Raw genomic sequence first — 14625 nt, 5'->3', positions numbered from 1 at the left:
TTAAGAACGGAAGATAGAAGACAAAACCACTCTAATAAGTGTTCTTATTGGCTAGCTACCCTATAATGAATAACAAATCTTAACAAATAAAGCACTTTGCACAAAACTGAAAATGTGTCTGGGAAATGCTGCAATTTCAACTCAGTGATAATGATTTCAGTTGTGTTATTTTATAGAAATTATAAAAAATTAAAAGTTTTCAAAGTTATGCAAATCTTCTCTAAACAATAGATTTGAGTATTTTACATCTGCATCTTGTTAAAATTGATTAACAACTTTGTTGTTTCTATATTTTTCTTTTTAAAAATCTAACATGCAGGAGAGACCCTACCTTTAGCAACATCCAATCAAATTCTTTTGAGGTTTAGTGCCAAAAGTGGGGCATCTGCCAGAGGCTTCCATTTTGTCTATCAAGGTATTTCTCTTATGTAAATGTGTTTTACACATGAGTTTGCTACAAGACATAATTGCTGTTAAGAGTGAGATTAGGAGTTGCAGCCCATCTTTTCCTACCATTCAATATGTTTCTGTGTATTTTTATGAAATTATGAAATATGGTTCACTGTATTACTATGAAAAACTATGAAATAGCTCACATGATTTTGTGCCTTACAGTGATTGCAGACATGAGGTTGTTTTTACTGTGGTATGAGATTTGAAATTTTTGGGAGGTACCATGCAACTGGTGTCTTGTGTAAAATAGTCTTGTTTGCTGAAGTTCTTATGTTCAGCATGTATACTGCTACATGCAGCCACCCTAAATAAAGTGTTCTGCTATGCAAACAATATCTTCAAAGGAATTAGCATACAAGTTAAATGCCATCTAAATGAAATGGCAGGGTACAGGGAATCCTGCATGGAAAAATACATTTCACCCACATTGATATCTGTAAAAAAAAAAAAAAAAAGGGAGGAAGTATTCTGCTAACACCGATGAAGCAAAAAAGCCTGCATTCATTTTGAACCCACTGCAATTTGTCCAGAGGATATACGGCTTATTCTGGACTTTATTTCAACATCAAGTGAGTCTGAGGTCACTCTGGAGCTTCCAGGGAGCTCTGGACTAACCTCTGCTCAACCCCAGGTGAAAAATATATTGAAAATTAAATTCCCTTTTGAATCTTATTAGAAGCCACCGGAAGCCAAAATAAAGATAACCTGAATCTTGAGCTTCTAAGTATGTGTAGCTAACATATTAAAAACAGCCACTGCTGCATCATCAGGCAAAAGCCATTCCCTGGTGGAGCCTTGTTAGTGACCTCATTTCTGATGAGGTTCTAATGGGGTGTCCAGCCATGTGATTGACTGTCTGAATATCAAAACAGATTTTGAGTATGTTCTTGTGGGTTCTTTTGTCACTTTCATTGTGAATCTGGGACACTCTAGAGTAGATTACCCTGGACTACACTTCAGTAATTTTGCCTAGCGTTGACACAGCTTTCATGATATCCACCACCCGTAAAACATTGCACTGAATACATAATACATAAACTTTTTAATCAGTCAAACATAAGTTAATTGCAGTCCTGTATGAAAGTGACATGTAATAATTTTGGCATCCATAATATCTATTGAAAAAATGGGCTCCTAAACATAATTGAGCTTGATATTTTCACCTATTCCTTGTTTTCAGAGGTCTATTGTAGAAGGTCAAGAAGAGAGCAAAAATCAACCATTTCTTGTAGAAGTAGGTTCCAGAAAATCACAGAAATTCATTTTTTTAAAATACATACTAAAACTTTATGCGTCATAATTTGCAGGACTAAACAACTATGGTATAGAAACTTTGTGAATATTCAGATGAAGTTGTAATCTGGTTTAAATCACAAGTTCATTAGCAGGATTTTTCTTGCAGAAATTTAAAAAGTAAATTTTTGAACAAGAAGTTGAATAATGCATTGTAATAATGAGCATCTTCACATATTCAGGAATCTAGTAAAAGAATCTTCCAGTTACTAACTGTCTCAAATAATTAGTGGAAAGTTACACTAAAATTTCTTAGGCCTAATCACTCCTGCAAAAGGATAATATAGAAGCATGTGGCTAAACTTCCATAGCAATCTCCTTGAGAATAAGTATCATTTAATTCATAAATCCCATTTACTTCATATTCAGAATCAATATTCATAAAATGTTGCTATTAAATAGGGGTGTGTTCTGGCTCTGGCTAAATTCCAGAGCAATTCCAAATCCATACTAATTAGTTCAAAACGATCTGGGAGATGAGAGGATCAAAGCAGAGAGGGCTCCTTTTACATGAACTGGATCCTCCTCAGAAAATTCTTAGTGATTCTGATTTGCATAACCCCCAGTGTGTCTACAAAAACTGATATATTTCTGTCTGAGATATGGATTCAGATTAAAGCTGAATCAGGCAACTCACACATCAGTCCAAGGCAAACTGGGCAGCTTTCCAAATCCCCAAAAAGATGTCTGAAACAAGTTTTAGGATCAATTCATATTATTCCTGGAGTATCAACTTTAATATGTACATACCACAAAGAGAGATTAATTCAGTTCCATGTGTCCATTATACAATCCTGTTTACACACAATTGAAGCATTACTTCTGTTCAGAAAATATTGAGAAATACACACACCCCACACACCATATATGCTCATCATGAAGGTAGAAAGAAAAAAAATAGAAGCCACTTGCAACATCAAGTGACAAGAGAATAAACTTTTATACACTGACACAGATTGATAGTATGGCAGCAGATGCAGCATCTAGCTGTTGTCTGGGTAGAATAATGTTACGTATAACTTAACAGGGAGAATTATGAAAGACAGTGATTATCACCTGCACCTTTTAGTATTCACCCAAAAATGCAATTAGCATGAAAAGAATGCACATTCATTTTTTTATCAGATAGGAGATACAGTTCCTCAAAGGGCTGCATGTTGTCCACATCGGGATGCCCACCTTTCAGATTTCAATCCTCTGCCTGATTCCATCATCACTGGAAGTCTTACTTAAATATTATTTTGACAAAAATAGTAACTATTGTTATCACTTAGCCCAATGTTTCTGCTTGTCCTGGCTTTAAAGTAATCCCAGATTGAACTAAACATTCCGTCTTCCACATTTGTAGAATGATTTCTCTCCTGTGAAGAGACAAATATTCTGCTTCTTTCATCAGGGAATTCCTAACATTTTAAATGCTCATATTACATTAGTTTTTAAAGGGAAGATGAAAAGGTCCTCCCTTTGTCACACTGCACTTCTTCCAACTTTTTCAGAGTTGTCACTGCTCCAACTAAATTCCAAAGTAGTCCCTTCACCAAGAAATATTGGATTTATCTTTTATTTGTAAAATAATTATTTTTCTAGATTAATGTATTTAGGTAAGGGACAGTCAAAAACAATGACATGACCAAGAAAGATACAAAAGCCACCACAGCTTGGTCCCTGACCCCCTTCAGACTATTTGGCCCCAGTAGTTGGTACCACCTTCCTGCCCCCTCATTGGCTGTGTGGTTGTGATTTGTTACAGAGTCAACAGCATGGTTAGTAGCATAGCTTTGTGAGCTCAGATCCTTACTTTATTATCCTGGACCATGCAGTCCAAAACAACATTGACAACCCTGTTCCAAAAGAAATTGCTTGCTATAGGAAATAAAGGTAGAAAGAAAGAAGAAAAGGAATACGGGAATTGTGGACTGAATTAAACTATACTTTGTCTACCCCAAGATCTAGTGCAGTGGTTCTCAACCTGTGAATCCCCAGATGTTTTGGCCTTCAACTCCTAGAAATCCTAACAGCTGGTAAACTGGCTCAGATTTCTGGGAGTTGTAGGCCAGAGGACCCTAGGTTGAGAACCACTGATCTAGTGTCTAACAAATACAGCAAAGCTCCTTATTAACCAATTTTATGGTCACTGACTCAATTCTTCATGGTCTGCACTCAGAAAGACCTTCAGCTGTTGGGATGAGCACTTCAGTGAAGGGAAAAGATCTTTGCATTAGTTCAGCTGACTAAATTTTGCCCTGTGTTTATTTTTTTCCTTTTTTGCTCTTCATAAAAACATAGATCAGTGTGTAACAGGTTTCTTTATCAGGTGGCAGAATGTTTAATGACTGCTTTTTGTTTGCTAATTTTTGGGATGGTATTTGGGGAAGGGATTGTGTGTGTGTGTGTTTTCATTTCTAGTATTAGAATATCAGATTATTTTATCTGGCAGCCAGGAGGGATTGAATTTAAGAAACAGGGACTGCTGTTCTCAGCATCTCAAAAATGAATCAAGTAATAAAGCCTGCTTTATTTATCTCTGGAGAACCTTGCAGCTATTCAAGTTTCCATTTTTTGGAAGATGAATGCAGTACAATCCCTTGCTGTTAAAAGATTTAGCCAAGGCCATGCAGTTTGTGGCATTTAATTAGATTTAATAAATATGCGGTCACAATTTGAGGATTTTCAATCTTCTTGTGAAATATAGAAACAGATTTCCCAGCACTGCCTGTCTGCAAATATTAAAATACCTCTGCAAAGAGCATCCACTTTCCTGGATGAAGACTGTAATCTGGTCTGCAAAATCGATCATTTTATTTATCACCAAGTATTCCAGACTATTCTATGTTCACTTTTCCGCTAGACTGATTCCCCGTTTTGTTTCATAGCAATGAAAAATGAAGAGCAATTATTATGAAAGGCATTCTGTATCTGATACCATGTAAGAAGACTAGTTTCTCAACATTATATTATAGAATTAGCCTGAGGATTGAGAGGAAAAGAGGGCTATAGTTATTATGATTGGATGTTCTGGCCAAAACTAGTATGATAATAGAGTTCTAGGTCTGGATTTTGATATAATCATTTTCTCTTATGCCATTTTCAAAGGTATGCATTTCTCTCAGTTTCATATAAGTTGCCTTCCTTTTTCTGATAATTATTTTTTTCCTATATTTTATACTTCAAAAAAGAGCATGGTAAGTAGTTCCCATGCCACGAGTGAACATCTGGGAATACAACAAAAAGCTGTATTTACATTTTGTAAATTTGCAGTGTAATTATGTCTTAAAGGGGTTCATTTCCTCTAATTTCCATAATTATACTGTGCTTACTTCAAAAATCAATGCTATGCAAGACATTAGCCCATATTCAATCTCATTTCTACAAGGATATGTTTCATACCCCACTGTGGATGCCTGAACAGTAGACAATATCAAACCCTAGTTTGACTGTTCTCAGACCAGAAAATATATCACATAATTGCTCTGATAGAGAAAGAGCCACAAATGGCGATGGGGGATTTTTTTTTTTTTGGAGTGTGGAAGAACTAGGTATTTGCTCACAGATTAAAACAATAGTCCTATGGAAACAGAAATTCTAATGATTATTTATCACCACTCCCTAATTATCAAATCTACATATCATGAATTTTAACTCTTTCTTCTTACTCTGTTGAAAACTTTGCAACGCTGTCACATGCCAATAGTCCGAGACAAAGTTGGACATGGACTGGTGTGTACGATATGTCCTTTTACAAAGTGAACCTGAAGATTTCCTTCTTTTTTTAACCCAATAATTGATCTTTGTTAATCTAAAATATATTACAAAGTACCAGCAATCAAGCATATTCTTACTCCAGGTTGTCCTGATGAAATTAATCAGGCTACACCATTTTTGTCATTTTTTTTTTTGTCTGTGATACTTGTCTTTTTAAAAGGTTTACTGGTCAGACCCATCAACAGCAGTTTGAGTCTGGGAAAAAGATCATCTAAGGAATGTAGTCTCAATTGTTTTGTTGCTTTAATCCAGCCAATCAAATGGACATTAATGCATTATTTATTCATTTCATTACTTTATTTGATTTATATCTTACTTTTGTTTCCTGAAAGAGACTCAAAGAGGTTTACAATATAGATTAAAACAGAACATCTAGAAAATATGGAGTACAAAGTTTAAAAAGCATTATATTAGATGTTTATTTTAAAAACATTAATGTATAAAGAACTCCTTAGTGTAACAAATACTGTCTGAAAGCAGTTGTGTATTGGTCATTTCTCAGAAGAGCGCTTTTCCCTCTTATTAATGCAGCGGTTCCACGAACAAGTGATACGCAGTGCAGCTCTGTCCCAGAGCCGAGATATGGGAGGAGGATTGGCTCTGAATTTTCGGCAGGTTCTGTTGTTCGCTTTGAATGTAGTCCTGGCTACCTTCTGCAAGGCTCCAAAGCCATCCGCTGCCAGTCGGTGCCTAATGCATTGGCCCAGTGGAATGACACTGTGCCAAGCTGTGTGGGTAAGGCTTATTATATTTAGGTCATTTGTTTCTAAATCAGAATATTCAAAACACTCCTTATTTCATCAAGTGGTATTAAGCACTTACGTTTTCTCTTCATTGATTAATTTTGCCCATGTCCAATTTAGAGGGGTAATTTGTCATTTCAAAAGTAATTGAGTACCAGCTGGCTAACCAGCAGTATAGTATTTCACATAATAATGTATTAGCTTAACAACACTGATGCATGTTTTCCTAAATATTGATTGTTAACATGACTGCCTCTAAAAGCATAATATGGAATATATTATAAAACTTGTAAAGCTTCCTGTACATTAACTAATTGGGCTTTTCCTGGGACATTATTTAGATCAGATTTGTATCTGATACAGTTTGCACCATTCCAGTGTAAATTTCCTAATTTTTTTATATAAAATAAATCAAAATGACTTTCTCTTGTCTCTTTCTGCAGTTAACTGGCTACATTTTGTTTTCTGACACTCTTCAGTGGAATTGAGTTCCATGTTCTTTTGTACTTATTAATTGGATTTTCCCCTTATTCTCTCTAGACTGGTGCACTGCAATTATTTATAATACTGATAGAGATGGTGTGTCTTTAGGGAAAAAGAAAATAAGAACTAAATAATTTGAAGCATAATATCTATAATTTTACTCAAGTGCATATAACTTCTTGTATATTTTCATTATGCCCCCCAGAGTTCTGTTTCAAAGCATGACCAAAGTGAGCAATGCCAAATAGTTTCACTTTTGACACCTTAAATCTTTCTTCACTGCAGATTTAGGAAGCCCTGCTTTCTTTTCTTCATACCAGATATTAAAGAATTAATAATGAACACAATAATTTTGCCTGGGCAGGCCTGGCAAGCAACCATAGTCTATCATGCCTTTGCAAATTTGAGGCATGCAGTTGCAGGACCATGTCAGTTCTTTTCCTATTTCTCTATCCTCAACTCCAAAAGGAGAAATATGTTCCCCATCTTGTTTTCTGCTTCCTCAACTTCCTAAGCTCTGAGGCTCTTCCTAGCCAATTTTTATTACTTCTACCCATTTTTATTGTGATTTTTGTCTTATTGCATGGGATGAAACAATGGTAGAGACATAGAAGCCTTCTGAATTTTAAAAACCACTATCAGGGTCTGACAGTCATGGTCATTATCAGAATTAAGATGAATGTAGCTATTTGTGTTTGTATGTGTGAAAGGCTTTTTAAAATGCTGTAATTATCTTTCTTTATACACCAGTGAAGATTATTAGAATGTTTTCATCTGTATTTTGTAATATTTCTTTTGCATGAATTTTTGCTTTTCTAATTATCCCAAATTCAATTTTATTTCAGTGCCATGCAGTCGAAATTTCACTGAAAGGAGGGGTACTATCTTATCTCCGGGTTATCCTGAACCTTATGGTAACGGCTTGAATTGTGTGTGGAAAATAATAGTGACTGAGGGATCAGGTATTCAGGCAAGTCCATATTTGTCCAGCAGTGCGATTTTAACTACCTTACAATAATAGAAACATATTATTAATTGATTATCGCTTTCCCAGCCCTTAGCCAAAGCCAAAGAAGTCAATTAGCTGAATTACATCTTCATGTGTCTAAAGAATGCATTTATTTAGGATGCTTTCAAAGGACTATGAGAAGTCACCTGCTCTACATCCATAGAAGTCAAAAGCACTTCCATTCAATGTACTTGCTATAATGTAGTCTAGTTTAAAAGTATGTTCATTAAAATCATCTGTTTAAGATTTGGAACTGTAGTACTGTTAACCAAAGCACTCATTTAAGCACAACTAAGTAAAGCAATAGCACCATTCAATGGCACCTAAAAGAAAAACTAACCAGCACAGCTCATGGTGTTTTTTTTAAATTAATTCCCCTAAGTTTAAATAATGAGGGTGCTAATTGAGCCATTGCATATTTATGTGGTTTTATTCTTTCTTATCTTCCCTTCCTATTTCAAATGGGCCCATCTATACCAGCCACTTAGGTTGAATACTACTTCCCAAGCAGTGTGATATGGAAATGAAGCAAAAGAAATTAAAACTATTTTCATTTAATTAGTTGTGGTAGTAACCCATTATGCAGTTATTGTACTGAGTTTGTGATGTTCAGCATGCCACTGGATATTATAATCAGACATATGCCTTATTTTATTTTTTATTTTTAAAAATTAAAGTCAAGATCCTGAACCACCAAGTGTAATTAATGAACAAGTTCCTATCTCATAAATGTTCAGATTTCATATTACAAATTGAACTTGGGGTTCAGTTTGGCTTCAAAAAGTATGACTTTCAATTATATGGGCTCTATATTCATGACTATATTACTTTGTAGGTCAACCCCTTCTCATGTTCATTGAAAGTTATGATCTGAAGAAGACCTGTGTAAGAAGCCATGGATAGTATCTCTTTGCAGGTGGAAGCTGTCTATTCTGCCATATAATCCAGTTTGAACTGCATTATAATGGTCAGTATATACTCATATAATGCAGATTAATCCACATTGATCTGGATGTATGAGTTCACACTGCCATATAATCCAGTTCAATACAGATAAGATATATTTTGAATCTGGTTTATATGGCAATGTAGATGGGACCTCAGTTGGTCAAGGAGAATAATCTTGATTATCCTTCTTCCCTGCAGCTTTAGAGGGCCGAGGAAACTCCAAAGAGATTTTGAGAAGATACAGTGACAATAGAAATTGCTGAAATTTTTTCTTTGACTGATAATTTCAATTAAGCCAAGAGACAGTATTTGAAAACCAATCTGAATGGGCATAGTGACAGGAAACAGGTTTTTGCCAGATACAACAACAACAACAACAACAACAACAACAACAACAACAACAACAACAACAACAACAACAACAACACTTTATTTGTACCTTGCCCTATCTCCCCTGGGGGACTCAGGGCAGTTTCCAATTAAAAAAAGGCAAACATTCAATGCTGATAACACACTAACAGATAAACTCAAAAACAATAAATAAAATAAGTAAACAAATTAATACATCACAACATTTACCACATAATTATCTAAGATTTAAAAGTAATTAAAATATGGAATGACATATGATTGTATCTTGCAAAATATATGTATTGCAACTTGAATATGTTTTCAGATATACTTTTTTTTCTACCTCTTTCTTTCTTTTAAATTCCTTTTCTGTTATAATGATCTGTTATTTGCACTTTCGCATGCTCACGTCTTGCCTAACTACACAACAGATTACAACATCATTTGGTTTCTGGATAGTACTACTTCCAGTGGGCAGTTGTTTATTCAGGTGGCTACACAATTATCACACTATAATTAACTGTTATGGTTCCACTCTATGGAATCCCGGGATTTCCAATTTAGGGAAGGGCATTTTGCATTTTTAGCCCAGAGAGCTGTCCTATTGCCTCTGACAAAATTACAAACCTCAGGCCTTCATAAGTTGCAGACAGGAGAATTAAAGTGGAATCATAGTGCTATTATCATGTGTTATGAAAGAGCATTAAAAGTTAATTTTTCACTAATAGAACAAAGTCTTCAATTCTTTGTGATTTTGCCCTAACTTTTATTGCTAATACCAACATGTTAGTCCTAATGAACCAATTTCTAAATAGTATATTAATACTCCATTGATTCAGTGGACCTACTTTATTTGGCACTAGCAGTAGGATTTAGTCTGATTCAAGCAGTATCTGTTTCCAGTGGTATTTTTAAAGTCCCAAATAGAATTATATACAACATTATGAGGGTAGTATGTATGTAGAGCATGTGTTTGTGTTTGATATCAAGCCTGTTGTTCTTGTTTGTCATTAAAATATTCTGTTTAATGAACACTCAGTGACATTGCTTTCACAGATCCAGGTCATAAGCTTTGCAACCGAGCATAACTGGGATTCACTTGAAATCTATGATGGTGGTGACATGATATCACCAAGGCTTGGGAGTTTTTCAGGTAAGTAAACATTGGCTCTGTAAGAACAAATACAACAAATTAAAGTTTCCCTATATTGTGATGTTTTTAAGAACTCATTTTCTTTAAAAAAAATCCAAATAATTTCCTTGCAACACTTTGAGACCTTCAAAGGTAAGGAGAGTACAATGGAGAAATACTCATTTTCTTCTGCAGTGAGAATAAAAAAAAAAATCAAAATTATTTATCAGTGTCACTAAGGATGAGAATGTTGAGGCTGTGCATCCTATTTCGCACCCATCTGGGGTAGGAAAGGAAAGAATTTAATCCTGAATGTTCTGCTCATTGGTAGACAATCATGATAAAATCAACAGGATTTATATAGGGAAATACATTATTTATTTATTTATTTGCCCCATTTGTACCCTATCCTACATTTGTAGGGAAATATAGAATAGTTCTTCTATATCAGGGGTCCCCAAACTAAGGCCCATGGGCCAGATCATTTACCTGGCCCCCTCCCTCAGTTTTATAATATAATATTTTATATCATATTTAATAATATAATATATTATATGTACATATAGTACTGTAATAATATTATAATGTAATACAATATAATACTAATAATAATACCATATAATAACATTAATTATATATTATATACAGTAGAGTCTCATTTATCCAACACTCGCTTATCCAACATTCTGGATTATCCAACGCATTTTTGTAGTCAATGTTTTCAATACATCGTGATATTTTGGTTCTGAATTCATAAATACAGTAATTACTACATAGCATTACTGCGTATTGAACTACTTTTTCTGTCAAATTTGTTTTATAACATGATGTTTTGGTGCTTAATTTGTAAAATCATAACCTAATTTGATGTTTAACAGGCTTTTCCCTAATCCCTCCTTATTTTCCAACATATTCACTTATCCAACATTCTGCTGGCCCATTTAGCTTGGATAAGTGAGACTCTACTGTACTACATATAATTTTACTTATAATTTTACAGTATAGTGGTATAGTTTAATATAGTAATATATAATGCTAATATTATGCTATGCTAATAATATAATATATTGTATGTACATATAATTTGTAAGCCACTCTGAGTCCCCTTTGGGGTGAGAAGGACAAGATATAAATGTAGTAAATAAATGTAGTAAATAAATAAATAATAAATAAATATTTTTTAGACTTAGGCTTGCCCAAAGTCTGAAATGACTTGAAGGCACACAACAACAACAGTCCTAACTGAGTTGACTATCTATTGGCCAGAAGGAGGCCCATAAGTCCCATTGAAATCCTGATAGGTTTATGTTGGTTTAAAATGTTTTTATTTTTAAATATGGTATTTTTCAGTTGTTGTTGTTGTTGTTGTTGTTGTCATTTGGCACTAGAAACAAGACATGTGCAGTGTGCATAGGAATTTGTTCATATTTTTTTTCAAATGATAATTTGGTCCCTCAACAGTCTGAAGGATTGTGGACCAGCCCTCTGCTTAAAAAGTTTGAGGACCTCTGTATACATAGCACATACAGTCTTCTATAAACATAGAAATAGGATAGGGAAAGTTCTGGGATGGGGTTGCATCTACATTGTTTTTGTGATTCTTGTCCCCCAAGACTCACCCTGTAAATGGAGATGTCCTCATAAGACATGCCCTTATTATGACCATAAAATGCCACTTAGTTTGTCCCCTGAAAGCCACCATTGGTAGTAATTCTTCTCTTAAACATTTTTGAACATTGATTTATGTTTATCATCAAATAATGTGAATTTTCAAAACTATGAGTGCATTTTGTTTTATTTTGTTTTGCATTATTACCAACCATTCCAGTATGGCTATTAGAGCATTTCAAGAGGAGAAATGGGTCCATATACCTACCACAGTTCCTCTTCTCTGGTATAGATTGAAAACACATGAGTAGGAGTATGCTTTCCCCAAGCATCAAGAATAACTTCTTAAAGAAGAAAGCTTTCTTTATCCGTGAAGGTTCTCCAATTGATTAATGTGGAAAATCACCAGGAAGCCTCTACACATAAAGTTATCTGCTTCAGAAATGTCACTTTGTACATAATTGGACTTTTTAATTAACTATTCTTACCAAACACTTTGGTAGAACGTTTGTCTGTAATTTGTCAGAATTAAATATCACCCTGCGTATTCATATGGAAATTTGAAGATCTGAGACATGATATGTTAAGGCAATGTTAGTGCAATGTAGAGTCCATAAACAAAATATTGAAACTGTATTGCCCAATCCTGTGGAAAGTACATTCAATTGAATTTAGTGGAGCTTATTCCCAGAAAAATGTATATATAATTGTGGGCTTAGATATGCTTTTCCAGTTGAACCAGTGGGTACTTTGATTACACTTTGCCTCCTTAAAAGTTATATTGGATACATATTGCATGTATTATGTTTATTATATTTTGGCAGGTACTACAGTACCAGCATTGCTGAACAGCACCTCCAATCAACTTTATTTGCATTTTCACTCTGATATTAGTGTGGCGGCAGCAGGTTTTCATCTGGAATACAAAAGTAAGATTCAATTTTGGTGGATGTGGGTATTGTGCTTGCTACTGATCTATATAATTTATATCATTATTCTTTAAACCACCATACAAAGAGCATTACTACATAATTTCAGATTCTGCACTGCATTAATTTGTTCCAGAAATAATGATATCTATTATGAAATGGCTGAAATTCAGTTGTATGTTGTCATTCTTTATATTTTTATGGTCATGTGTCTGTGCTTACACACAGCAATACGCAAATTGGTGTATACAACCTGGCAGTATAAAACAAGAAAAGAGGATAAAGGAGTAAATTGGCAAAGATGAGATAGAAATTAATCTCTTAATAAATACTCAGCATTATAACTTCTCTAAAACAAGACTTTACAGCAAAGTTTTTCACAAGGAGATAATGCAACATCAGATACAGGACCTGCAATCTCTTAAAGAAATCCTTTACATGCAGTTTTAAAAATGTTGATCAGGTTAATTATTATATTTTATATTTGTTTAAAATATTGCATAGGAAATTGGGATATTGAAAGTGCTTGTGTTTAGAAAATCTTACACAGGAGTTCTATTTAAAATAATGAATTTGGATGCTATGTTGCTTGTCTACCTGTTTGTTTATTCTGAAAAAGTATATATTCTAAATATTATCTTAAATTATAATACACTGAATCAAAATAAATATATTAATATAGTTCTAGATGGCCAGTGATGATCTAGTGTAAATCCTGGCCATGGGGGAGGAAGAATATACACAGATTTGGATCCACATAATATGAGATATTGTACAGGAGGAGAAGCAGTTTTTGTGGAGAACTAGCCAATGTTGGCATTGTCCTGCACAGTATGCAATGATACTGGGGTGTGAGGGCAGTACAAAGGTGTTTTAAGCTTGTCTTTGCTTCCCAGTTGGATGACACTTTGTCCTGCCTCCAGTGCAGTATGAGTTTTGCTTGTTGCTTCAGAAGTGGATAGGAATTTTTGCCCCTTTACCTGTTTTTTGTGGTGGTGGAGACCCATGCTGTTTCTGAGGGACTTTGGCAATTGGCTTTACAGTGGGGTCCTTAAATAGCCAATCTTTGCCAATTTGTGTGTGTGGGGGGGATATAATAATGTTACACCCCAAGGCTGTGGGGACACCTTGAAAACCACACTGGAGCCAGGATTATAAGCAAAGTGGTTTATTGAAGGATATATGTGTGTGTGTGTGTGTATGTGTATATATATATATATATATATATATATATATATATATATATATATGCACGCAAATAGTGTTTAAAGTCAATAGAGTGAATAGTCCATAATATAATGTCCTTAGCTGTTCAAAAGCCAGTCCAATAAAGTCTTTCAATATAGTAATCCACAAACAGAACTCAGTTCTAAGAAGCCAGAGTTAGACCGTAAACCCCGTCCAAACAGGATCAACTAAAAGTCACAAGGAACAGGAGCAAAACGCTGGAAATCCACAAACGGTAATTCACATGGAAAGCAACACCAAGGAATCGTAGAAACGAGGTTAACAAGGCAAGGTATACTCGAGAGTCACAAGGTATGAACTTGGCTTGGAAGTCATGAAACAAGGCACTGGAACAAGGCAAGGAGCAATGTACTGGAACATAGATTTTTCTTCATGGATGGCAAAGTTGACACCGCAACAAGAACAGGAAGCGAGGCACCTTTAAGGTGTTCTCAAGGCTACAAGGCAATGAGAGTCAGGACACGCAGAATTTCACATGGGAAAGTTATTCATTAGTGGGCCTGAGAGCTCACTCTCGTCTCATCCCCTCCTTTCGACTCCGTTCCTTCGCGAAAGATTATCTCCGATCAAAAGCAACATCCTCCTCTACAACATCTGGGGAAACTAACCTTGACTGAACATTGGAATGTTCCCCAATTAATAGATCCTCTGTAAGCACAACTTCGG

General features: G+C 34.8%; 1 protein-coding gene across 4 annotated transcripts in view; it reads left to right on the top strand.

The window, feature by feature from the left end:
• The window catches only part of csmd1 (CUB and Sushi multiple domains 1), a 1478446-nt gene that overhangs the window by 1285011 nt on the left and 178810 nt on the right, over positions 1-14625 (top strand). For all 4 annotated transcript variants that reach the window (XM_062969106.1, XM_062969107.1, XM_062969108.1 and 1 more), the window contains 5 exons: positions 320-415; positions 6040-6243; positions 7580-7704; positions 10099-10195; positions 12607-12711. In XM_062969106.1, coding sequence (XP_062825176.1) covers positions 320-415; positions 6040-6243; positions 7580-7704; positions 10099-10195; positions 12607-12711 — 627 coding nt within the window. The remainder of the gene's footprint in view (positions 1-319; positions 416-6039; positions 6244-7579; positions 7705-10098; positions 10196-12606; positions 12712-14625) is intronic.

Source organism: Anolis carolinensis, chromosome 1 (genome assembly GCF_035594765.1).
Source record: "Anolis carolinensis isolate JA03-04 chromosome 1, rAnoCar3.1.pri, whole genome shotgun sequence".
Classification (NCBI taxonomy): Eukaryota; Metazoa; Chordata; class Lepidosauria; order Squamata; family Dactyloidae; genus Anolis; species Anolis carolinensis.
Note: the sequence above shows the minus strand (reverse complement) of the source record. Positions and strands in the feature narration are given on the sequence as shown.